At 56.0% G+C, this 25,118-nt stretch overlaps 1 protein-coding gene across 2 annotated transcripts in view; it reads right to left on the bottom strand.

Annotated features, from left to right (window-relative positions):
* LOC134426352 (syntaxin-binding protein 4-like) overlaps window positions 1-21,860 on the bottom strand; it is a 49,679-nt gene extending 27,819 nt beyond the window's left edge. For both annotated transcript variants that reach the window (XM_063171296.1, XM_063171297.1), the window contains exons 1-5: window positions 21,750-21,860; window positions 10,952-11,025; window positions 3,120-3,215; window positions 2,271-2,340; window positions 1,227-1,301 (exon numbers count right to left, since the gene is read on the bottom strand). In XM_063171296.1, coding sequence (XP_063027366.1) covers window positions 1,227-1,301; window positions 2,271-2,340; window positions 3,120-3,215; window positions 10,952-11,025; window positions 21,750-21,817 — 383 coding nt within the window. In that variant the 5' untranslated portion in view covers window positions 21,818-21,860. The remainder of the gene's footprint in view (window positions 1-1,226; window positions 1,302-2,270; window positions 2,341-3,119; window positions 3,216-10,951; window positions 11,026-21,749) is intronic.
* Window positions 21,861-25,118: the final 3,258 nt, after the last annotated feature.

Raw genomic sequence — 25,118 nt, 5'->3', positions numbered from 1 at the left:
CCTGAGCATCCCCACTGGAGCAGAGCATCCCTGCTGACCTACTGGCTTCACCCAGCACCTCCTCAGAGCTGCTGAAGGGCTTGCACTCAGTGTAATAACAGGAGATGGCATTTCCCCTGGAAGAGGGTGGCTAAAAGCAGCCTGTCATTAATAGCAAATAATTCTCCCAGCAGTGTATGGCTGTGTCAGAATTGGTCTCACGCCTGTCATTAGGGCACTCTCACTGCTGTGCCAAGGCAGCAAGGCTGCACAGCAGCTGATGGATAAGGAATGCAGCCATCATTAATCATCCATCATCTCCACACTAACGGGATCCGGGTGTGCTCAGCAGGGACTGACCTGAGGCAGAGCACAGCCTGCCCACAGCCTCCCTCTGCCACATCCCACCCTCATTGCTCTGCTTCCTCAGCGCCTCAGCTGCCCCTGCTCCTGTCAAGGGAGAGGCTGTGCCAGCACACTGTGCCAGATCTCCTGTGGGATATCAGCAAAGACCCCACTAATCCATGCCTGGGCTCCCACAGCTCTGCCCTCTCTCATCATTGTCCCACACAGCTTTAACCCAGTCAAGACAGGACTGAGCTCTTCCCTTCTCATTCCAAACCCTCTGAGACAGCAAGGTTTTCCAGGGAGCAACAAAGGGACAGGTTTAGGGAGAAACTTCTCATCCTCCCTGAGAAGGAGGAAAGCTCTGGGAAAGGAAGACAACTCAATGTGTCTGATACATGCCAGATGCTCACCCATGCTCAAGGACAGACTTAAAAGATAGCAGGGCATCAATAAAAGACAAAACTAAGCAGGGAAAAAAAAGTGGAGAGCAGAAAAATCCTTCCCCGTGTTCCAGAAAGGAAAGGGAAGATCCTGCTGTCCCTACATCCAGAGTTCTGTGCAGGATGTGCTGAAACACCACAGAGCAGAGATGAGGGAGCTGTGCCACCCTGCAGCCAAGCCTGGAGCAGCCCTGGCTCTAGCTGGGGAAGGACCTGTGGGAATCTGCTCAGTGCTGGAATGTCCCACAGACATGGGGACCTCACCCAGGCAGGGCTGGAGCTGGGAGCCACCGAGGGAAGCTTTGTTTCCTTCCACTACAGCTCCACTGAATTCCCACCAGTGCACAGTGACCAAGGACCCCTGGCCACCTTCCCTGTGGGCTTTGAGCTCCATTTGCCCCAAGACTGTCCAGCTGTGGTGCCAGGAGTGCCCCAAGGTCCCTCCCCGTGTCCCCTGACCTGGCGTCGTCATCGCGGGCGATCAGGAGCCGCATGTGGCTGGTGGCTGACGCCGTCCTCAGGATATCCACGGCCCTGGAACACAGGGACAGGTCAGTCCCAGCTCCCCTGGCCTCACCCTGCTCACCCCACAGCTGGCACAGCCCCCTGCCCTGGGCAAGCCCTGCCAGCAGCTGAGCTTTGGCTGCATGCCCCACTCCCTGGCCTGGCAGCGAGGCCGAGGGCAGCCCAGCAATACCCTGGTTTCCCACTTCTGCAGGAAGTGAGAAGTCCCTGACAGCAAAACCCAGCAGACACCAGAGAAAATCCCCCTGCACAGCCCATGGCAGGGGCTGGAACGAGGTGCTCTTTAACATCCTTCTGAACCCACACCATTCCAGGATTCTGTAATTCCCAGCCTGGGGAGGCTTCCATCCCAGGGACAGCCATTTCTGGGACAAAATTCTAGTACCCCTGGCAGGCAGGGCAGCTGTGGGAGCAGGCACAGCCTCCCACAGCCACAGAGATTTCTCATGGACAGCACCAAGCCCAGCTGCTCTGGGCTTTGGCTCCTCATTCTGCTCCCCATCCAGCCTCTGGTGCAGGAATGCAGGGCAGGCAATAGGACAGCACAATGTTTCATGGCAAAGGAGAGCCCCAAAATGCTGGTGTTCCTGTGGAGCTGGGAATGATTCTTCTGGTGGGAGCTGAGGGGCTGGGTTGTGGCTCCAGAAGGAGCTGGAGATGCACTGTCAGGCTCAGGCTCAGCTCATCTCCTGTGCTGGGAGCTGCAGGACGTGCTGGGAGCTGCAGCAGATGGAGTGGAGGTGCCAGGAGCTGTTTCAAACCCAGCTTTTGGGGAGATGTCTGAGCAGCTCTGATACAATTTGGGCTCTCTGGTTTATTTTTATATTGAATCATTCTGTCTGATCATCTCCAAGCTGGCTCTTGGGAACAGCACCCAGGATGATGCCCTGCTGTCCTCCACACAACCCACAGCCTGAGCCACTTCACAGAATCCCACAAAAGCAACAGGAATGGGACATTTCCATTTGGACATGGTACCTTTCACTGGTAACCCCAATTAGGGACTCTCCATTGACCTCCAGGATCTGGTCCCCTGGCTGCAGGCGGCCTAGAAAAGAAAACTAATGGATAGAAACTGTGGAAAATACAGCTGGAAGGGACTGGGAGAGGCTGGGCATTCCCCCTGTGCCCAGAGAGAGGATGAAAAATGCATGGGCTGTTCCTGAGATGCTCGTCCAACCTGTTTTTCCAGATGTCCATAAATGAATTTCTGCAACCTCCCAGAACAGCCCGTGCCAAGGTCTCAGCACTTCCTCTGCTCTAGGAAGTTGCAAAAGTAAATGCTGAAAACTGCAATAAAGCTTTTGCTTAATTCACTTTGAGGTCAAGCAGTTCAGTTCGAGGTCAGGTAGAAAACCATGAGAGGCATTTCCACCTGTTCTGGATTTATTTTCCTTTATTGGATGAAAAATTATGTCAGCTGGGGAAAAAAAAGATAGCTTTTAGCTGAAGTTGTAAAAGGGGAGCTCTGCAGACCCCTAATAGCTACTTAGTTGAACATATTCAGAATGAAATCAGTGAATCAGAGCAGAGCTGAGTTTGCAAAAGGATCTCTGGTAATTTTGGGGCCACAGGGAGGTGGGAAGGGACAGGAAAGTTCTTGTGTGGCAGAGATGGGTCAGGTTCTACACACACAAAGCAATAGAACAGATGCTGAGGAGCCAGTCCAAGGCTGCTGCCACACTAAAAAATACCCCCCAACCACTGGAAAATCTCCAAGCAAGCACCCAAAATATCTAATAAGGGATTACACAAATGTGTGGAATAAATGCCCTCAGTCTGGGCTGTTCTCAGACCTCATGGCACCCTGCCCTGTGTTCCACTCACCATCTGCATAAGCAACACCCCCTGGAAGGATCCTCTTGACATAAACTCCATATTCTTCTCCAGTGAGCTCCTTGATGCCACCGATGACCTTGATGCCTGCAGGAAGAGCACAGCCCGTGGCACAAAGGCAGGAGAACCAGAGCTGGCACAGGCCATGCCTGAGGGGTGCAGCCCCAACCCTAAATTCATGGAATCATGGAATGGTTTGGGTTGGAAGGGACCTGAAAGCCCATCCAGTGCCATTCCAATGGACATTCCACCATCCCAGGGTGCCCCAAGCCCTGCCCAGCCTGGCCTTGGGCACTGCCAGGGATCCAGGGGCAGCCACAGCTGCTCTGGGCACCCTGTGCCAGGGCCTGCCCACCCTCACAGGGAACAATTCCTCATTCCCAATATCCCATCCATCCCTGCCCTCTGGCAGTGGGAGCCATTCCCTGTGTCCTGTCCCTCCATCCCTTGTCCCCAGTCCCTCTGCAGCTCTCCTGGAGCCCCTTTAGGCCCTGGCAGGGGCTCTGAGGTGTCCCTGGAGCTTCTCCTGTCCAGGGGAGCACCCCCAGCTCTGCCAGCCTGGCTCCATCCTTGGGGATCTCCATGGGCTGCCCTGGACTCTGTCCAGCAGCTCCAGGTTCATCCCTGATGGGAAAGGATCTGCTCCCGCTGCAGATCAAATAAATCATTCCTGGTGGTGTTTCCCACTGGAGATTCCTTCCCTGGTCACACCTGGACACCCCCCAGGGGTTGGGGACCTCTCTGCTCCCTGGCAGCCCCCGCAGCCCCTCAGCCCTGACACGATGGCAGAGCCACCCCAGGAGTGTCAGAGCTGGGCCTGGGGCAGCAGCTGGGGCAGGAGCAGGGGGGTGACCCCAGCTCCATGTGTGACACCCCTGGGTGCCCTGCAGCACCTTGGCACGGGGTCCTGCTCCTCAGAGCCCCCTCAGAGTCCCCTCAGAGCCCCCTCAGAGCCACATCAGAGCCCCCTCAGAGCCCCCTCAGAGACCCTCAGAGCCACCTCAGAGCCCCCTCAGAACCCCTCAGAGCCTCTCAGAGCCACCTAGGGCCCCCTCAGAGCCCCCTCAGAGCCCACTCAGAGCCCCCTCAGAGCCCCCTCAGAGCCACCTCAGAGCCCCTCAGAGCCCCCTCAGAGCCCCCTCAGAGCCCACTCAGAGCCCCCTCAGAGCCCCCTCAGAGCCACCTCAGAGCCCACTCAGAGCCCCCCCAGAGCGACCTCAGAGCCCCCTCAGAGCCACCTCAGAGCCCCCTCAGAGCCCACTCAGAGCCACCTCAGAGCCCCTCAGAGCCCCCTCAGAGCCCCCCCAGAGCGACCTCAGAGCCCCTCAGAGCCCCCTCAGAGCCCGCTCAGAGCCCACTCAGAGCCACCTCAGAGCCCCTCAGAGCCCCCTCAGAGCCACCTCAGAGCCCCTCAGAGCCACCTCAGAGCCCCCTCAGAGCCCCCTCAGAGCCACCTCAGAGCCCCTCAGAGCCCCCTCAGAGCCCACTCAGAGCCCCCTCAGAGCCACCTCAGAGCCACCTCAGAGCCCCCTCAGAGCCCACTCAGACCCCCCTCAGAGCCACCTCAGAGCCCACTCAGATCCCACTCAAAGCCACCTCAGAGCCCCTCAGAGCCCCCTCAGAGCCACCACAGAGCCCCTCAGAGCCCCTCAGAGCCCCCTCAGAGCCCCCTCAGAGCCCACTCAGAGCCCCTCAGAGCCTGTCAGAGCCACCTCAGAGCCCCTCAGAGCCCCCTCAGAGCCACCTCAGAGCCCCCTCAGAGCCCCCTCAGAGTCCCCTCAGAGCCCCCTCAGAGCCACCTCAGAGCCCCCTCAGAGCCACCTCAGAGCCCCCTCAGAGCCGCTCAGAGCCCCCTCAGAGCCCCCTCAGAGCCCCCTCAGAGCCTCTCAGAGCCACCTCAGAGCCACCTCAGAGCCCCCTCAGAGCCCACTCAGAGCCCCTCAGAGCCCCCTCAGAGCCCCCTCAGAGCCCCCTCAGAGACCCCTCAGAGCCACCTAGGGCCCCCTCAGAGCCACCTCAGAGCCACCTCAGAGCCCCTCAGAGCCCCCTCAGAGCCCCCTCAGAGCCACCTCAGAGCCCGTCAGAGCCCCTCAGAGCCACCTCAGAGCCCCCTCAGAGCCACCTCAGAGCCCCTCAGAGCCACCTCAGAGCCCCCTCAGAGCCCCCTCAGAGCCCCCTCAGAGGCCCCTCAGAGCCCCCTCAGAGCCCCTCAGAGGCCCCTCAGAGCCACCTCAGAGCCCGTCAGAGCCCCTCAGATCCTCCTCAGAGCCCCCTCAGAGCCACCTCAGAGCCCGTCAGAGCCCCTCAGAGCCCCCTCAGAGCCACCTCAGAGCCCCCTCAGAGCCCCCTCAGAGCCACCTCAGAGCCACCTCAGAGCCCCTCAGAGCCTCCTCGAAGCCCCTCAGAGCCCCCTCAGAGCCCCTCAGAGCCCCCTCAGAGCCACCTCAGAGCTACCTCAGAGCCACCTCAGAGCCCCTCAGAGCCACCTCAGAGCCCCTCAGAGCCCCCTCACAGCCCCCTCAGAGCCACCTCAGAGCCCCTCAGAGCCACCTCAGAGCCCCTCAGAGCCCCCTCAGAGCCCCCTCAGAGCCCCCTCAGAGCCACCTCAGAGCCCCCTCAGAGCCGCCTCAGAGCCCCCTCAGAGCCCCTCAGAGCCCCCTCAGAGCCACGTCAGAGCTACCTCAGAGCCACCTCAGAGCCCCTCAGAGCCACCTCAGAGCCCCTCAGAGCCCCCTCAGAGCCCCCTCAGAGCCCCCTCAGAGCCGCCTCAGAGCCCCCTCAGAGCCCCTCAGAGCCCCCTCAGAGCCACCTCAGAGCCACCTCAGAGCCCCCTCAGAGCCACCACGGGCCTGTCCCTGTGCCCACCCTGAGCTGGCTGGCAGGAAAAGGTCCAAGAGACTTATTTATTTATCCAGGGCTCATTAAGTCCTACTTGGAAGATCCAGGCTGTGGACAGAAGGATTAAAAAGCCTGGCTTTAATTAACAAATCTGTGCCCAGAGCCATGGGTCGGGCGTTTGGCTGAGGGGGACAGGCTGGGGACAGGCTGGGGACAGGCAGTGCCACTGAGCCAGGCCCAGGCCAGCCCTGCCCCAACTCTGAGCCCTGCACAGTCCTGGGCTGTAGGGACAAGGCCCAGCTGCTGCCCTAAAACCTGGGAACCCTAAAAACTAAGGTAGAGGGGGATCCTGGGTGGGGATTTCTCAGGGCACGGTATCATTCCTATCCCTGCTTCCCTTCCTCTGGTAACCCAAGCTCTCAGGCCCCTCACAGCTTTCATCTGCCTCCAGGGAAAGACTTTGTGTCTCAAGTCACCTTCAGATTAGATTAGATAATAACTAAATTATAACAATTTCCCATAAATACATTTACATTTCTATATGCACCAATTGCTGCTTTTCCCAAGCTCCAAATCCCAGCCCTGTCTGAATGCTGGAGTTTATTCCCTAGGCTTAATGCATTAACCACGCCCTTGTGAGGAGCTGGAATTGTTGTTACTGCTGGAACTCACAGGGAACTCACAGCAGAACACGTCAGGAATGGGCACTGATATTTTCTAATTTATAGTATAAAATATAAAATATAAAACATATTATATAAAATATAAAATATTATATAATATATTATATATATTATATATTAATATATTATTTTATAATTTATATTAATATTTATTATTTTATAATTTATTTTATAAATTCCTATATTTTCTATATTTTCTATAATATTTTATATTTATTTTATTTATATATAATATATATTATGTAATATATAATATCTATATTATATATAATATACATTATATATTATTTTATATTTTATATATTATAAATTATACAATATATTATATTATTATATATTATAATTTATATTTATAATATTTTATAATTTATAGTGATTTATAAAAGAACTTCACTCAAATTTGAAATATTGTTCCATAAAAGTATCTATAAGCAGCACGAGCCTCACCAAGCTGTGGGTCAGGTCAAGCACTGGGCACAAAAGTAGGGAGGAGTTGTTGCTGCCATGAAAGATAAAACGTGCCCATGGCCAGGGATGCTGAGCAGTACATTCCTGTGCTCCCTGTGGAGCCAGGGGATCTCAGACACCCCAGGGAACAGGGGCACCCCAGGGATGGGCCTGGGAAACCATGAGGGGTCTGCAGAGGCCAAGCCCATCAGTTTCCTGGATGGAGCAGAGCCTGAAGTCCAGCCCAAGGCTGGACATGACTGAGGAACACATCCCACATCTTTCTTCACTCCTAACACAAAGGAATTAGGAATGATGAAGCACATCTCACAAATAATATAAAAATCTGCACCTTGCAGAGGCCCAGCCACAGCATCCCCCAGCAGCCCAGTGTGTGCTGAGATATCAAATCAATAATGACTCATTTCCCTTTTGTGTCTGCAAATCAATTGTAATAATGCCTTAATATAGCTGAGGTATCCCAAATCCTCCTTTATCCCCAACGATGTCAGGAGAAAATCCGATCTTGTTATTAAAATCACTGATTACTCACAGTATTGCTCCAGACACACTCAAACTTGGGTGGGGGAGGAAAAATCCCTCAGTTTTAACTCCCTTGTTGGGAAAGCAGCTGGAGGCTGCTGAGCTCTGCCCACTGCTCACACCCATCACCTCACCAAGAAGCTGCTCTGGGTGCCAGTCCTGCCCCCCAAATCCACTGGAGAGTCCCAGTGGGGCAGGGAGGAGGAGGAGGAATAGGAGGAAGAGGAGGAGGAGGGAGGGCTCAGCCTTTCCAGGGCTCAGATCACTCCAGGGGACAGCAGCTGGTGGATGGCAGCAAACCTGGACCATCCAGGACTGTGGTGGCAGCATTCCTGGGATGATAATTTTTTACATATTTTATAAACATTTACTTCAATCAGATTTCTATTTGGGACCCAGTGTAGGTAAATAACGGCTCTTTAATTATCACAGCATCAAAGTCCCAGTATAATGCTTATTAAGTCATACTTAGGGCCAGATAATCTAGCCTATTTTGGATCCCTCTATTTAATCTTTCCTTTCTGGCAAAGGTCCTGGAGCTGATGTCCATGTCCCTGGTTTTTTTTCTCTTTTGCAGAACAAAGTTTGCCAGGAAAACTCCAGATGGATTTAGAGGTAAGACTGACCAAGTCTGTGCTTTGTTTAGGCTCTTAACAATCCTATAAATTTCTCCAAGACCCTCAAGCTCCTCTGGTGCCTCTAATCCCACTCCCACTAATGCCAGAGTCACAGTTCTCAGGCTATAATCTCACCTGCTCCTGGATCCACACAGGTCAGGGGGTGTCCTGGCTAATCTGGTTGTTTAGTCCAACTGGGATCATCCTGACCCCAGTGCCTGCCAGGCTGGGCACACAGAGGGGCAGCCTGCTCCCTGCCTAAGCTGGCAATGTTCAATTACATTTCCCTTAATCCCTCTGTTGATCTTGCAGCCCCCGCCAGCTTTTTCTGTCTGGAGGAAGGGACAGATTGGAGGTGAATCACTCCCTGCCCTGTCCTAAGCAGATGAAGGTCAAGATAATGAGATCTCAGTGTTTCTGAGAAATGCTCCTTAATCAGCACTTCCCTTTGATGGCTATTCCTTAATTCGAGGTTCAGGTGAGAGGAGCTGCCAGGTAACCCCTTTGAACTTCTGCTGAGGTTCACTTGTGGGTTTGCACCTGAAGCCACAGAGCAACAGACCCGCGGCCAAACGCTGACCTGGCAGCCAGCACTGCTGCTGCTCCCAAGGAACTGCTGGGATAACACCTCATCCTGCCTGGGAACTGCTGGGATAACCCTGCATCCCACCTGGGAACTGCTGGGATAACACCTCATCCTGCCTGAGAAACTGCTGGGATAACCCTGCATCCCACCTGGGATAGCCCTGCATTCATCTGGGAACTGCTGGGATAATCCTGCATCCATCTGGGAACTGCTGGGATAACACCTCAGCCTACCTGGGAACTGCTGGGATAGCTCTGCATCCATCTGGGAAACTGCTGGGAAAACCCTGCATCCCACCTGAGAAACTGCTGGAATAACACCTCATCCTACCTGAAAAACTGCTGAGAAAACCTTGCATCCCACCTGAGAAAATGCTGGAATAACACCTCATCCTACCTGGGAAAATGCTGGGATAACATCTGAGAAACTGCTGGGATAACCCTGCATTCAGCTTGAGAAACTCATGAAGGCACTTTCTTTTCCCAAATAAACCCACTCTGACACCTCAGGCACACACAGGGATTCTGTAAGCAGCACTCATCAGAGAGGGAAGATTAAGCTGCCAGAGGGCAGGGATGGATGGGATATTGGGAATTGGGAATTGTTCCCTGTGAGGGTGGGCAGGCCCTGGCACAGGGTGTCCAGAGCAGCTGTGGCTGCCCCTGGATCCCTGGCAGTGCCCAAGGCCAGGCTGGGCAGGGCTTGGAGCAGCCTGGGACAGTGGGAGGTGTCCCTGCCATGGCAGGGGGTGCAGTGAGATGAGACTTTGAGGTCCCTTCCCACCCAAACCATTCCATGATTTCTGGAGGATGATTGCCTGTCCTGAGTGCTCCAAGCCCCACAGGAGAGGGTGAAGCCAGCAGCTGATGGCTTTAGGAAATCCACATGATTGCACATCGTTGTAGCTTCCTCCAGCACATCACAATTTGCTTTGTAGGTTCTGCTGGACCCTGCAGAGACCCTCAGGCCCAGACTGGGGGAAAGGAGAGGAGCTGGAACCCGAGGAAGTGGCTCACAAAGGGCTGCCACATCTGTCACCTCTCCCAGAGGTCAGTGATGGCCCCATCAGGCTTTTCTGGGCCTCCTCCTTCAATGAGCTAATCTAAGCCAGCAGCTGAAATCCCATCAACCCAACCAAATCCACCTCTGCAGATTAAAATATCATATTCACCAAATAAAGTAATTTCTCTGAGCTCCCATGAACCCCATGAATGTGGGAAGAGTCAGCAGAGCTGTTCCTGCCAGAGCTGGAAACAGCCAATAATGAATCCATAATTAATCTCGGGTCTCAGGAAACCTGAACTTGTTTCTCTGGTGACTCCTCAGGAGTTGTCCCAAATGGTCATTCAAGGGTCCCCAGCTGCTCTGTGGAGGGTGGGCTGCACTCACAATCAAGGATTAAGGGAGAGACTGTGAAATGCTGATGCAGGATAACACAGTTTTATAAAGCCCCATGGCAGAGCACCACTGGATACAGAGAGGTCAGAGAAAGGCTCTGCTGGATCCCTCTGGGCTGGGTGTCATGAACCTGGGACTCTGTCACGTTCTGATGGATGTGACCTCCTCCTTTCCCTCCTCTCCCATGCTTTGAAGTTCAGAGTGCTCTGGGAGGACAACTGACTCACCCAGTGCTCATTCCCTTCCCCGTGGGCCAAACTTTCCAAAGGCAGCTCATGCATCCAGCCCTCAGGAGTGCTGCAGGAAGCACCTTCCATCCCCCACTGGGATGGTTTTCCAGGGGAAAAGTCTGCAGAGGGGCAGGGGAGTGCTGGGGCTTCTGCTTTTCTATTTATTTAGCATTTTAATTGATTTAATCCAAAACATTCTGAAAGGCCACTCCTGCTCATCCAGCTGAGGGAAGGGGCTGTGGGCCTGGGCTCCTGCATTGGCTGCTCGCCATGACCATGGAATTAGTTGGGATTTTGACATTCTTTTAATGCCACAGCTGCAAAAGGTGCAGAAGGTGCTCAATGCAGGCAGGTACAAGGCACAAGATGCAGTGGGACACCAGCCTGCACACAGGGAGGCACATCCTGAGCCAGGCTCTGGGGCTGGAGGCTGTTTGAGGCACAGCCCATCCCTGGTACTCCCCCAGTCCCTGGTACTCACCCAGCCCGTTTGCACACTCGTAGAAGTCGAAGCAGTGCACGGCTCGGTCCATCCCGTACGGTCCCATGAGTGTCCTGGGGGAGACAAGAGGAGCAGTTTTGTGTCATGGGCCATAAAGGACAGGGGCACAGGTGCCCAGCCAGCACACCCTGGGGCACATTGTCCCTCCCAGCCCAGCACACACCCAGGCTGAGGCACAGCCCCACCACAGCACCCACAGGGGCAAAACAGCCCCCAGCCAGCCCCCCCAAGCTGTGCCCAGATAAATGAGAGAATATGTGCAGGGCTGAGCATCATCCTCCCCACCCAGCAAATCTGCTGGACCTGTCTGTGCTTCATTACCCCAGATTATCGGGGCTGCACAGCTGTGCAGCTCCTGGGAAATGAGATCAGAGCTGGGAGCCCTGCTCTGCAATAAAGCACTTCACAAACACAGCCTGGAATGAACACACACAGGCACAATCCACTCTCAAGGCTTTTAATGCAGGCAGAGGGTCTGGAAAACGGGATGTAAGAACTGCTCCCAGTCATGCCTGGTCTGGTGGGAGCTTCTCATCACAAGCCAGAGCAGATGGAAGAGCATCACACACCTGAGATTCCCCCTAAACATCCCACAGCCTCCCCTAAACACCTTAGGCAAGCTCCCAGATGAATGACCCCAAAACCACCCTGCCCAACCACAGATGCCAGACACCAAACCTGGGACCACCAGCACTTCTCCTTGGGCTCCTCAGGATGGATGAGCCCTGATCTGAAACCCCAACCCAGATGTGCCAGGTGGAAACCAGGGCTGAGGAGGCACCAAAGCACTCCCCAGCATCTGAGTGCCAAGAGAGAAAGTGTTTCCCAATCCATATCAGGTCCCAGATCTGAACATGGATGAGGAGGAACAGCAGCGTGGGAAACAGGAGGCAGCTCCAAATCCAGCAGGATGCAGGATAAGAATAACCTGCAGGGACTTACCAGGAGTCCAAAATAAAACTCAAAATATCGAGCTGTCCTGCAAAGCCAGTAACTCCCACCTCTCAGATTCAGACTGGAGGCGTTTTCTCCATGATAAAAAGTGCCCCTTCTTGCCATCCTTGCACCTCACTGAAGACTGAACAAACAACTGGCCACATGTGGCTATTGAAAAATTGAGCTCGAAGGCATCCCAGGGAGGCAGAGCAGCCCTGGATTCAGGCTGGTTTGGGATTTTCAGGGTATTTCGAGTAAATCACAGAGGAAATTCCCCAAGCAAGCCGGGATCAGGGCAGGCACCACTGGCTGCAGCTCCAGTGGAGCAGATGCTCCTTGATACCATCAGCTCTTATCATCATCCCTGCCATCAACCCTTATCATCTTCATCATCAGCATCATCCCCACGCCGAGGCACGGCTGCCCGGCAGCCCCAAGCACAAAACGCCACCAAGGCACAAAACCCAACCAGCCTCAAATGCCACCAAAGCACAAAATGCCACCAAAGCACAAAACCCAACCAGCCACGAACGCCACCAAAGCACAAAATGCCACCAAGGCACAAAACCCAACCAGCCACGAATGCCACCAAAGCACAAAACCCAACCAGCCTCAAACACCACCAAAGCACAAAACCCAACCAGCACCGCTGTCCGGGGCTCCTCCTGCCATCCCTGCATCCCAATCCCGCTCCGGGGGAAGCCACAGGGCACAGCCTGGGCTGGAACTGTTTCTGTTGAGCAATTCCATCCCCATTACCTGCTGATGATGATGACTCCCTTGTAAAGCACAGAGACCGCGGGCATCGTGGCGGCGGTGCCAGCCCGGCCCTGCCCGGCACCGCCACTCGGATTTGGCAGGAATCCGTTAAAGTGATGGGGGAAAAAATGGGAAAAAAAAAAGAAAAAAAAAAAAGGGGAGGTCGGAGGGCATCACGTGGTGTCCCCGTATGCATGTTAATTCCTCCCAACATTAACACAGATCAGCTCAAAACATCTCCAACTTTAGATTAAAGCTTACGCAAGCCGGGGCCAGCGCGGCCCCTCCAGGCGCGGGGCCGGAGCAGGGCTGGCCCCTCATCCTCAGCACAAGGGGATTCCTTGGGATGTGCTCTTGGGAACGGCCCCTGCAGGGATGGAGGGCAGTGTTTGGTGTGCAGTCACCATCCCTAAAGAGTTAAAATCCATAGCAGAGCTCTGGAAGCAGGAACAGACTGTGGCACTTAGGGGGTTTAGGGTTGATGTTGATTTTTTTCCTTTTAGCATCTTTTCCAGCCCACAGGATTTCCTTCTTAATGCAGGACAAGTTCAGCTGTCCCCTGCGTGCTGGGAGCTCAAAAGCCTGACTTGCCTTTGAACAGCCAGAGAATTCACAGAATCACTGGGTTGGGAGAGACCTTCAAGATCATCGAGTCCAACCCAGCCCCAATACCTCACCTAAACCCTGGCACCCAGTGCCACATCCAGGCTTTGTTAAACACACCCAGGGATGGTGACTCCACCACCTCCCTGGGCAGAACATTCCAGAACTTTATCACTCTATCAGTAAAATCTTTTCCCTAATATCCAACCTATATTTCCCTTGGTGCAGCTTGAGGCTGTGTGCTCCATCCCTATCTTGGTGCCACCACCCAGCTGGAGAAGCAGCAGCACCCCTGTCTTTTGGGATGGGGGGATGAAATAAGATTATCCAAGGTTTGCCAGTGATGGGAACGGACCAGAAGAGCCACCCTGGGGCTTGGCAGGAGCAGGGGGAAAGCTCTGGTGGCTTTCCTGAGAAGGGAAATGTCCTCCCCTGGACCCAAAGGAGGACACGGGTCCTGCATCCCAGCCAGCTCTGGGGGACATCTGAGGTCACAGGGAGCTCCTGTGCCTGCCTCCCCATCAGTGTTCTCCTCGTGCTGTCCCATGTCTCAGCAGGCTCCTGGCCAGGCCCCATTAGTGGCCCCTGCCCTCGTTAGCAGAGCTCTGACTGCAGCCACTGTGGCCACGCCTGGCACTGCCACCCCTTGCCAAACCATCCCTTGAGTCCAAGCTGCTGGATGGATGTTGCTGTTCCCATGGTTGAACAGCTGATTTTATCAGCTGGATGTTCCCCGATGGCTTCGTGCAAAGTGCTTCAAAACAAAGACAAATTGGAAACGTTCTCCTGCATTTTGTCTTCTTTTTTTTTAAATTGTTTTCACTTGAGGACATTCAGATGCCGTATAAAACCTGAATAGATTTGACCTTCAGGTGGCCAAAACTTTCCTAAGAATTAAATTATTTAGCTAAAAAAAAAAAAAAAAATTGGATAAGTAATGCCAACTAGACAAACATAGATGCATCTGGTGATAGATCATTTTGCACACTCCAGCACAGCAAGATGTGGGGTCATCAGATGTTGGAATCTCCTGCCTTAATTTTTGGCTCTCTTGCCTTAATTTTTGGCTCTCCACATCCTCGCCAAGGCTTTGGCTGAAGCAGGCTAAGCCTGAGGGGTGGAACCTGGGCCCATCTCCAAATCTGCTGGAGAGACAAAAGTTAAGGCAGGAGAGTCCAAGACCCGATGATCACCAGCTCTGGGTTTTGGTGCCTTGTTCAAGGCTGGCCAGGAGGTTTTGTGGCAGAACATGCACAGGAATTCAATGCTGGGCTGTGGAACCCTCCCTCTGTGCCCACTCTGCAGTGGGAGCTGTTCCACACCAGGGGACAGCTCCCTGAGGGGCAGGGGAGCCCTGGCACCATGCCCACCTTGGGGTGACCTTTTGGGCACCCCTCACCCAGCAGCTCCTGCCACTCACACTCAGGATCACACCCTGAGTCCTCTGATGCATCAAGAACCTTCCTGGTCAGAGGAAGACACCTTTCCATCCCACCACCAAAACACCACCAACACACCACCAAAACACCACCAAAACACCATCAAACCACCACCAAAACACCGTGTACAACCATCCCAGATGCCCTGGGACTCTGCTGATGCATTGTCCCACAATTCCTGCCCCGATCCACGGGCCAGAGTCTTGGCTGGGATAAATGAGCGATGCTGAAGGGATTGCACAAGCACTGGAGGCAATGGCAGTGGGATAAAGTTGAAGCACTGGCACAGGGTGACCAGAGAAGCTGTGGCTGCCCCTGGATCCATGGAAATCTCCAAAGGCAGGTTGGAAGGGGTCCATTCCCAAGACAGGGAGTGGAATGAGATGATCTTTAAGGTCCCTTCCCACTGAAGCATTCTGTGGCTCTATGATAAGGTCACTTCTCTGCCCAGTTTCAGAGGGGCTGCAGGAAAGCTCACTGGAGCCAGGCCAAGCCAAAACTTGCAGGAAAATGGGGAAATTTTCCTGCCTGGCAATTTAGCAATTCACCCACCCTGATTTCTGCATCTCAGGGAACAATTTCTACACTCAGGGTTACACAGGTGTGTTTGGGGCTCACATTTCTGACTCAAAGTCCTTCAGCTGCCCCAGGCTGGGGTTCCTGGTCCTTCCCACTGGGTGGGATGTTGCAATAAACCACAGGCTTGTCCACAAGCTGGTAAAAGAAATGAAAACCAAATCCAAGAGGCCCTCAGGGAAGAGGAGCAATGCTCAGCTTCCAACTTTCTCTCCAAACACTCAGTTCCTCAGTTCCATCCTCCAAAACACACACCAAACCTGGCAAAGCACCAGACAATGCTGCTGCTCCCATTCATTAATACATCTCCAATCAGAGGAATCTTCAACAAAAACAATTCAGAGGATTTTCAGTGGTTTAAAACTTGGGATCACATTCAGGAAGGATTTATAAGGGTCCATGATCTACCCAAGGGTCCCAGGCCTAATTTGTGTAACAGTGTTGAGGGCAAACATTCCCCTGGCAAAGGGCCTGGGCTGTGTGCTCGAGATCCTTGTGGAGCTGGGACCCAGCTGAGCCACTCCAGGGTAATCCAGGGAACTGCTGGTGAGACTTCAGATTTTAAATCAGATTTTAGCTTTTTAAGTGAGAGAATAGAAGAATTAAGAATAGTTGAAGTGAGAATTGATGCCCCATGGGGCTGGACAGCAGATAAACATGTTTCACTTGTTGTCCACTTTTTCTTTGACTTCTAGAAAAATGGGCTTAAAACCCCTTCAATTTTTTTTTTTCCAATGGAAAATTACTTTTGCTTGGAAAATATATTTTTAATGGAAGTTGAGTGAAACTGTATAAGTCAGCTTTACTTAACAGTACCGTTTATAAGCAGGGGTGGGTGAAACTGTAAATAGAATCAAAATGAGTCTTGGAGCAGGAGCACAGAGTTAAAAATGCTGGGTCAGCACAAGTCAGGTGCATTTCCAGTGTATTTTTCTGGGAGAGCATGAAGAGGAAAGTGTGGGAGAGTGAAACTGGGAGCGCTGGGAGAGGCACAGGAACCAGAGCCAAGAGGAAGCACTGCAGAAGGTGGTGGTGATGGGTTTGGGTTTCAGCAAGAAAAGAGGGGAAGAAAATGGCTGAAACAAGTACAACCAACAGTAAAGTTATGGTAAAAAACAACTCAGGTGTGCCCTTGTCAAGGAGCAAACAGAGCTGGGAGCAGCTGGAGCACGAGGGCAGTGATGGGTTTGGTGTCACTGTTGGACAGGTTGGCATGGCTCGGGCAGCGTGTCCAGCAGCAAACCCAAATCCCATGGGAGGCATCACCCCAGGCTCCTCTCCCGTGAAACACATTTCCTTTGAAACTGAGGGCTCAGGGGGTTCCCCACAGCCACACAGCCCCTCACAGCCCAAAATGTCATTGTGTTCCATAAATAGCTGGGCCCAAAAATTGTTGTTTTGAACCAAGACATGGAGTAATCTCCAGGCCATGTTGAGGCTGTACAAGAAATGGAACCATCATCTCCATTATTAATCTGAATTAATCTGAATAATCTCAGTTGTTCCAGCCCCAGCATTGAGGCTAAACCCAGGAACCAGGAGAGGGGAGCAGCTGTGACCAGGCATGGCCAGACCCCGTGGGGATCCCATAGCAGCATCCCTGGGTTATCCCTGAGATCCCCCCAGGACCACATCAAACCACAAAGGGACAGCCCCAGGGAGGGTCCTGAGACTGGCCAGGCACGGGCACAGGGATGGGGAAGGGGAAAAGGGGAAAGGGGAAAGGGGAAGGGAAAAGGGGAAAGGGGGAAAGGGGAAAAGGGGAAAGGGGGAAAGGGGGAAAGGGGGAAAGGGAAAAAAAAAAAGGGGAAAATGGGAAAAGGGGAAAAAAGGGGGGAAAGAGGAAAAAAGGGGAAGGGGAAAAGAGGAAGGGGGAAAGGGTAAAAGGGGAAAAGAGAAAAAGAGGAAAAGAGGAAAAAGGGGAAGGGGAAAAGGGGAAGGAGAAAGGGGAAGGAGAAAGGGGAAGAGAAAAAGGAGAAGGTGAAGGGGAGAAGGGGAAGGAGAAAGGGGAAGGGGAAAGGGGAAAGGGGGAAAAGGGGAAAAGGGGGAAAGGGGGAAAGGGGGAAAGGGGGAAAGGGGAAAAGGGGAATGGAAAGGGGAAAAGGGGAAAAGGGGAAAAGGGGAAAAAAAAGGGGAAAAGGGGAAAAGGGGAAAAGGGGAACGAGAAAGGGGAAGAGGAAGAGGAAAAGGAGAGGGGGAAAGGGGGAAAAGAGGAAAAGAGGAAAAGGGGAAAAGGGAAAAAAGAGAAAAAGGGGAAAAGGGGAGGCCGTGCTGACAGCAGCACCCTGAGCCCGCAGGGAGCCTCTGTGCCCGGCTGAGCAGAGGAGCAGAGTCCAAGCAGGTTTGTGTGGGTGGGGATTAGAGGTGGAAAGACATCCTGCGGTGGAAGTGAGATCTGTCTGAGGCCTTTTGGCACCGGAAAGCAGCATTAAGGAGGCGGAGGTGGGAGGGCTCACCCCAGCAGGGCACTGGGTCACGGTCTCTGCCATCCTCCCACCCCTGGGAGCAGCAGGAACTGAGGATCATTATTGGGTGAGTTCACTTCATGACACAACAAAATCAGTGTAGGCTGCAGAGGTTTCTCCATCTGATTAGAAGTTGGAAAATTGCAACTGTGCTGCTTGCAGGATCGGCTACAAAGCGTTGGGGATAAATCAAAAAACCAATCAGCTGGGAAAGAGCTGGGAGGGAGCTGCCCACGGTGCAGCCCACGGTGTTCTCACAATAGCACCCATGGAGTCACTTCAGATGAGCTCAGGAGATCAGAGATGCTCACAGACAAGTCTGAACAGAAGAGGGAACAAACAATCATGGAACACCGGGGTGGAAGGGACCTGGAGGAGCGCTTGGTGCAACCATTCTTGTCCAAAGTACAGTCTGGGCAAGACAGCCCAGCACCCTGCTCAGCTGAGCCTTGGAAGCATCCAGCACTGGGGGATGCACCACGTCTCTGGGAAGTGATTCCAAAGGCTGATTGTTCCCAAAGTTTTCCTCTCATGTCCAGCTGGAACCAGTAACTGGAACTCAGCAGTAACTTGCACCCAAGGGAACCACAGTGCCAAAATTGTGGCGATGGACCAGGCAGGTCCCACAGGGAGCACTCAGGGATGGGCAATCCTGTGCTCCCAGCCCAGCCCTGGGCTCAGCATCTCCCTGGGCACCAGCTGCAGGTGGGCAGAGGGTGGCAGTGGCTGCAGCCAGCCCTGGGGGGTGACACTGCTCCTCCAAGCCTGTGGTCTCCATCCCCATGGGCAGGGCTGCCACCCCTGTCCCCACAGCCCTGGGCTCTTTCCTTCTCCCAGGGACCCTGTGGGCCCCAGAGCTCCTTCAATCCCTCCCCCTGACCCCTCAGAGGTCACAGGGGGCTCCTGGGGGGCGTTTCACCCTCCCCACTCCTGCTGGTGTCACCTCGCTCCCTCCCAAGCCCAGCCTGACAATGCAGAGTGAGGAGTATCTGGTGGCCGGGCTGTTCTCAGTGCTTGTTCCTCCTCCTGCTGGAGGAGAGTGGCTCCCCTGAGGCTGAGGCACGCTCTCACTCCTCAGGGAGGAAAATCCCCTTCTCCCAGGACACTGCACCAGCCACAGAGACCTCGGGCAGCCAGAGATCCACCTCACTGCTGGTCAGGCTTTCCTGTTCTTCAGCCCCTTGTATCACCCTCCCCTAAACTCCATCCCTATTTCCATCACCCTTCTCAGCCTGTGGATTTCTGCAGCATGAGGGGCTCATCCCAATGACCCTCTGCTGTCTGACAGTCAGATCCCTGCTGCCCATCCCCTTCACCCCAGGGAGAGAGGGGCTTGCAGGAGGAACCTGATGCCACCGACAATTATGCATCAGGCCAAGAGTGGTGGAGCATTTCTGGAGGTTCTTCTTGCCCAGGAGAAGATGCTCAGTGCGTGGGCACCTGCCTGGCAGAGCTGCTCCTGGACACTGCTGGGGCTTGGTTAAACCACAGCAAGGGTTACAGCTCTCTTCCAATGGGCATCAACACACAGATCGCCCTGTGCTGCTCCAAAAGGTTTTGGTTGGGAGAAGGCAAAAAGAACCTCTGCAATTATGAATTATCAATTCAACCTGTCCTGCAGCAATTAGGAGAGATTGTTTAAGGTAGAAGGGAGGTCAGGCTTGGTCTGCCTTGGAGTTTTTAGGAAAGGCATTTATGCCAGAGCCCAGATGAGCTGAACATCCCCCAACATCTGCTCCAGCCCAACCCTTGGATGTACCCCTGAGATGGGGATTAACACAAACACAGGGGAAAGCTCAAACAGGGCCTTCATTTCCACCACAGCAGCTCCAAGGTGTGATAACATTAACATCTCTCCCACGAGGAAGCCTTTCTCCTCCTCCTCCCCTTCCCATCAGAAGTGATTTGATGCTCACCTGGGGACTGGTCCCATGGCCCCTGTTTGGGTGTCAACTGCTGTGAAGGGTTAACAGGATTATAAATCATCCTGCCTGCCTAAATCCCCTGGGCTGTGGGATTGCACTGGTTATAAACTTATTAACAGGGGCTGGTGGGGGCTGCAGGACCTGCTCTGCTGGCCTGGCCACCCCCTGTCCACCCCACAGATGGGAGAAATCCTGAGAACCACAGCACGAAATTCACCCAAGTGAATCCCTAAAAACAGAAAGGGCCAGGCCCCGAGCCCTGCCCGGCCCCGGTGGCCCCCTCGGGGCTGTTTGAGCTCCTGCTGGCTCTGGCCGAGCTCCTGCACAGAAACCAGCACTGCAAAACTGGCTTAGAGCTTCCAGCTGCAGGAGAACCATTGGCATCACCACCAGGAGAGCCCGGCATGAGGGACAAGGGACGAGGGAGGAGGGATGGAGAATGAGGGATGGGGGATGAGGGATGAGGGATGGAGAATGAGGGATGGAGAATGAGGGATGAGGGATGAGGGAACAAGGGACGAGGGAGGAGGGATGGAGAATGAGGGATGGGGGATGAGGGATGAGGGATGGAGAATGAGGGATGGAGAATGAGGGATGAGGGATGAGGGATGAGGAACGAGGGATGAAGGATGAGAAACGAGGGATGAGCTGCTGCTCCGGCCGCGGCCGCCGCCGCCCCCGCGCTGATGCTGCCGGCCGGGTGAGGTTCTGCCGAGGGCTCGCGTTTATTTATCAAATTCCTATTTCAAACTCCAAAATTAATCTTTTAATCAGCGGCAGAGCGGGGTCATCCCTGTCGGAGGGCCGGGGAGGTGTTATCTCCCCGCCATCTGCTCGCCATCCTCGCCGCGTCCCGGCGGGGCCGGCGGACAGACGGACACCAGCCAGCACATCTGGCACCGCCACATGGGGCGGACGCTCCCCCCGACCACCCCTCTCCTCCCGAACCAAACACGGCCCAGTGGGCAAAGCTGAGGGACGGTTCGAGCCAACATTTTAGCATTCCAAATTCCACGTGAGGTGGAAAATGGGGTTTGAGCATTTCTGCCTCGCAGGGCACCAGGGCTCAGCAGCCCCATGGAGCCAAGGATGGCCAGGGGCCCCAAATCCACCCCACGGCCCCACAGCATCAGCCTCCACCTGGTATCCCTGCCCCAGCACAGCCACGCCTGTCCTGCACCTCCTCCTTCCCACCGGCAGCCGATTCTGCCCTTTCCGCCCCCAAAAGCAGCAGAACAGCCCCAGCACCGCCGCCCAAGGCCCGGCTCGGTGTCGGTGACCCCGAGCTGCTGCCCTGCCCATCCCGCGGGCACGCCGGGGGCACAGCCCCGCAGCCCCCAGCCCTGCTCCCCTGACCTACTTCAGCCGCAGGTGCATCGTGTCCGGCACGGCACGGACCGGCCCCGGCCGCCCCCAGCGTGCCCCGGCCGCGGTCCCGGCTGGGGGGAGCCCAGCTCCGGCCCGGTCCCGAGCAAGGCTCCGCCGAACCCACGGTGGTCCCGGAGAGCCCGGCGGGGCCCAGGCCGGCGCTGGCTCCGGCCCACTGACCCCCAGTTAATCGGCTAAAGCCGCACGCTCTGAACCCTGGCCCGGGCACGGCCGCGCTCTCCGTGCCCTACATAGCGCAGACATCCGCGGCCGCCGCCACCTCCCGTTCCCTCCGCGCCCCGCTCCGCTCCCGGCACCGGCACCGGGCCCTGCCGGAGCTCCTGCCGGAGGGGACAGCCCGCAGCAGAACTGCGGCTGCAGCAGCGCCACAGCTGCTCCCCGGGGCTGGGGGTGCTCCCCTGGTGCTGCCTGGAAAATCGATCCCCTTTGGCAGCCTGGCTGCTCCCGGCCTCACCTGAGCGGTCTGTGCAGCCGCGGGACCCCCACCGGACCCTGCCCCGCACGGACCGAAAATGAACGCGATCAAAGCAACCCCGAAAATGAACCCAATCAAAGCAACTCCGCCAAGAGCCGCGGGGTCACCGAGCCCAGCATCCTCCCCAAGGCCATCCCTGCAGAGCGGATCCAAGGCTCGGGCTCCCGTTCCCGGGATCCCGTTCCCGGGGCCGGGGCGCATCCCGCTCACCAGTAAATGAGGGAGAGCCCATCGAAGCGCTCCAGGGCCCGGCCAGGGGGCTGCAGCAGGTTCATCATGGGGGCAGCCGCGGCCGGCTCCCGCTGCCCGGGGCCATGGGCTCCGAGTGCCCCGGGCGGCTGCGGGGCCACGGCCACAGCTCCCGGGCACCGCCGCTCCGGGCACCGCCGCTCCCTGGCACCGCTCCCCGCCGCAGCGGCTGCACCTAATCCCGGCCGGGCGGGCGAGCGAGCATGTGATCGCCCCTCTGCCGGCCCCCAGATAAACCCTGCCGGACAGAGCGACAGAGCGACAGAGCGGGACAGAGGGACAGAGCGGCCGGGCCGGGACCCGCAGTGGGGCTGATTCCAACCAGCGGGGCTGGGCCACACCTGGGCTGGGAGGGAGCCACGGCCCCACGGGACCCCCGCGGCAGCCAGCAAAGTGTCCCATCACCCGTGTGCCACCGTCCCGCTCTCCCTGCCCACCCTGATTCCATAACCCGAGCGTTTATTTTGGCACAGGGAGCCCTTCAGGCCCCCCCTCCTTCACCCTACACCTGCAGTGGCTGCTGCTGATGGCTGTAATCATTAATGATGGTTGTGATCCATGGTTAACCTGGACCACAAACTATTTACAGACAATTGCAGGCATCTCTGACCTGCACTAAGCCTGGGCTGTGGCAGCACTCGGGGCTCCCCCCACCCCTGGCCACTGCATAATATTTTATATAAATAAGTATATTATTTTATATTTTATATATATAAGTATATTATTTAACATGGGGCACAAGTCTTGCATTTGGATATTTTCCCTTCCTGTTTAAAGTCTTCTGATCCTACCCCAGCAACCAAATTATCCTTTAGACTATTTAGGAAAACCCTGGGAGTGAGCGCTGGTGGGCAGATGGAAACTGTTTGAAGTGGGGAATTATCCTGGAATGTAAATTATCCCAGAGCAGTGAAGCCACAGCCAGCCCAGTCATGTTTGTCCACATCCAGCTGTGGGTGGGATTGAAGGACAGCAGGATGGACGGACAGGCCCTGATTCAGGGCGATGAAAAAGTCCCGAATGAGCACCGAGCCACTGCATTTTGTGTATTTCATTTCTCCCTCTCCCCACCAGTTTTGATCCCAGGGCAGCAGCCGCGGGTGGCTGGGACCTGGGGATTAGGTGAGACCTGGGGATTATGAAATGCATCTGTCTGTGTCTGGGGTGGCCTGGGAATGGCACCAGCCTCCCCAGGGCCAGCTCCTGTGCTCATCAATCCCCCCCAGCTCCAGGTAGTGCTGGCACAGAAAATCATGGAATATCCTGAGTGGGATCATCCAGGGCAGCCCCTGTCCCTGCACAGACCCCCCAGCAATCCCACCCTGTCCATCCCTGGCAGCGCTGTCCAAGCCCTCCTGGAGCTCTGGCAGCCTCGGGGCTGTGCCCATTCCCTGGGCAGCCTGGGCAGTGCCAGCACCCTCTGGGGGAAGAGCCTTTCCTGATCTCCAACCTAAACCTGCCCTGGCACAGCTTTATGTCACTGCTTCAGGGTGGGACATGTGAGGACCAGCAGAGGAGAGCTCTGAGCAGCAGAGGGGGTGCCCTGTGTGTGCTGGCTCTGCTGCTATGGGGGTGCCCTGTGTGTGCAGCCTCTGTTCCCCATCCCGCGGCTGCCAGGGCAGGGAGCTCAGGGCGCCCGTGTGACACCGATGGGGACACCCGGCTCCCTGGGGCAGCACAGCCGCCCCAGCCCTGTCACCCACGCTGTGACCAAGAGCAGGGAGGGCCCCGAGGCCGGGCCGGGCCCGGGGTGCTGCCCCAGGGCGCTGCTGCCGGGACAAGGCGGGGAATTGAGGCCGATCCCGCTCGCATCCTTTGCGAGTGACTGTGCAGGATGTGCCGCGCCAAAACCCGGCTCCCCTGTCCCTCCCAGCCGGTGCCAGGTCCCCTGAGGAGGCACAGGGCAGCGCCACCAGCCTGTCACCACCCCACTCTTGTGTGCAGCTCTGTTTTGGGGCTCAGCCCAGCACCCCCATCCGTCGAGGCACCCCAGGGCGGGTTTGGGGCGGTTTGGGGGGCACGGCCTGCGCAGCCCAGAGGTGCCGGGGGTGCTGGTGCCAGTGCCAGGTCCCCGGTGCCAGGTCCCCTGAGGAGGCACAGGGCAGCGCCACCAGCCTGTCACCACCCCACGTTGTGAGCAGCTCTGCTTTAGGGCTCAGCCCAGCACCCCCATCCATCGGGGCACCCCAGGGCGGGTTTGGGGGTGTTTGGGGGGCATGCCCTCCGCAGCCCAGCGGTGCCGGGGCTGTGCCAGGCGGGCCGGGCGGTGCCGGGTGTGGCTGCCGGGACTGGTTTGTGCCGCCGGGACAGGACGGGCCCTGGGTTTGCCGAAACCGCGGGGAGCGGGCGGGCTCGGGGCAGGGCGGCCTCTCCCATCTCGCCGCTCGGGATTGTCTGAGGCGGTGTCACCCGCTCGGGGCAGGACAGAGCCCGGCTGGACACAGCGGCGGGGCCGCCCCGTGCCCGCCCCGGTGCCACCGGGCCCGCAGTGCCGGGGCATCCTCTGCCCGCCCTCCCGCGGCTCCCCAGGGATGTGTCCCCTGTCCCCGCAGCCCTGGGGGTCACAGCATCCCCGGGGCCGTGAATCAGCGGCCCTGCCCTGCCCTTCTCCCCGCGCTGGAGGAAGCGGGGCGTTCATTATCGCCCTCGCCCATCGCAGGCAGCTGCCCCTGGGTGCGCTCCACTGCATATTTATAGAGATGCAAACATTACACCCCGGAAATTCCCACTCTTTACATCACAGGCCAAAGGCTGCAGTGAAGCCCTGACCTTTATTCTGCCTCTCGATGTGTTCTGGGGCTCTGTGGCAGAGTGGTCCCAGCCAGGATCAGGGCTCAGGGCTGCAGCACCGTGCCACCGAGGGGCACAGGGGACACAGAGGAGCTCTGGATGCCCCTGGAAATGTTCAGGGCCAGGTTGGATGGGTCTTGGAGCAACCTGGTCTAGTGGAAGGTGTCCCCGCCTTGGCACAGGGGGACTGGATGAGCTCTAAGTCCCTTCCAACCCAAATCACTGCACAATGATTCAATGATGATGATGATGATGATGACACCTGTGTGTCCCCACTGGGGGTCTGGGACCCCATCCCTTCATGAGACAGGAGAATAAGGACCCAGAGAAGCTGCTGCTGGATGCACATTCTGCCCTCACCATCCAGCCCAGCTGTGCACAGCTCAGTGCCACTCCAAACTCACGGCTGGGGACACAGGACAGGCGCCTGCCAGGGTGGCTGTGTCCCCCTCTCCCCTTTTCCCCCAGTTTGGTGCAGATGTCCCTGTGCCTCCCCAGTGCACCCAAAGCCACCCAGCACGGTGACAATGCAGCCCTCCC

The sequence above is a fragment of the Melospiza melodia genome, chromosome 18, assembly GCF_035770615.1.
Source record: "Melospiza melodia melodia isolate bMelMel2 chromosome 18, bMelMel2.pri, whole genome shotgun sequence".
NCBI classification, from domain to species: Eukaryota; Metazoa; Chordata; class Aves; order Passeriformes; family Passerellidae; genus Melospiza; species Melospiza melodia.
The sequence above is the reverse complement of the archived record's forward strand: the minus strand, read 5'-3'. Positions and strand labels throughout refer to the sequence as shown.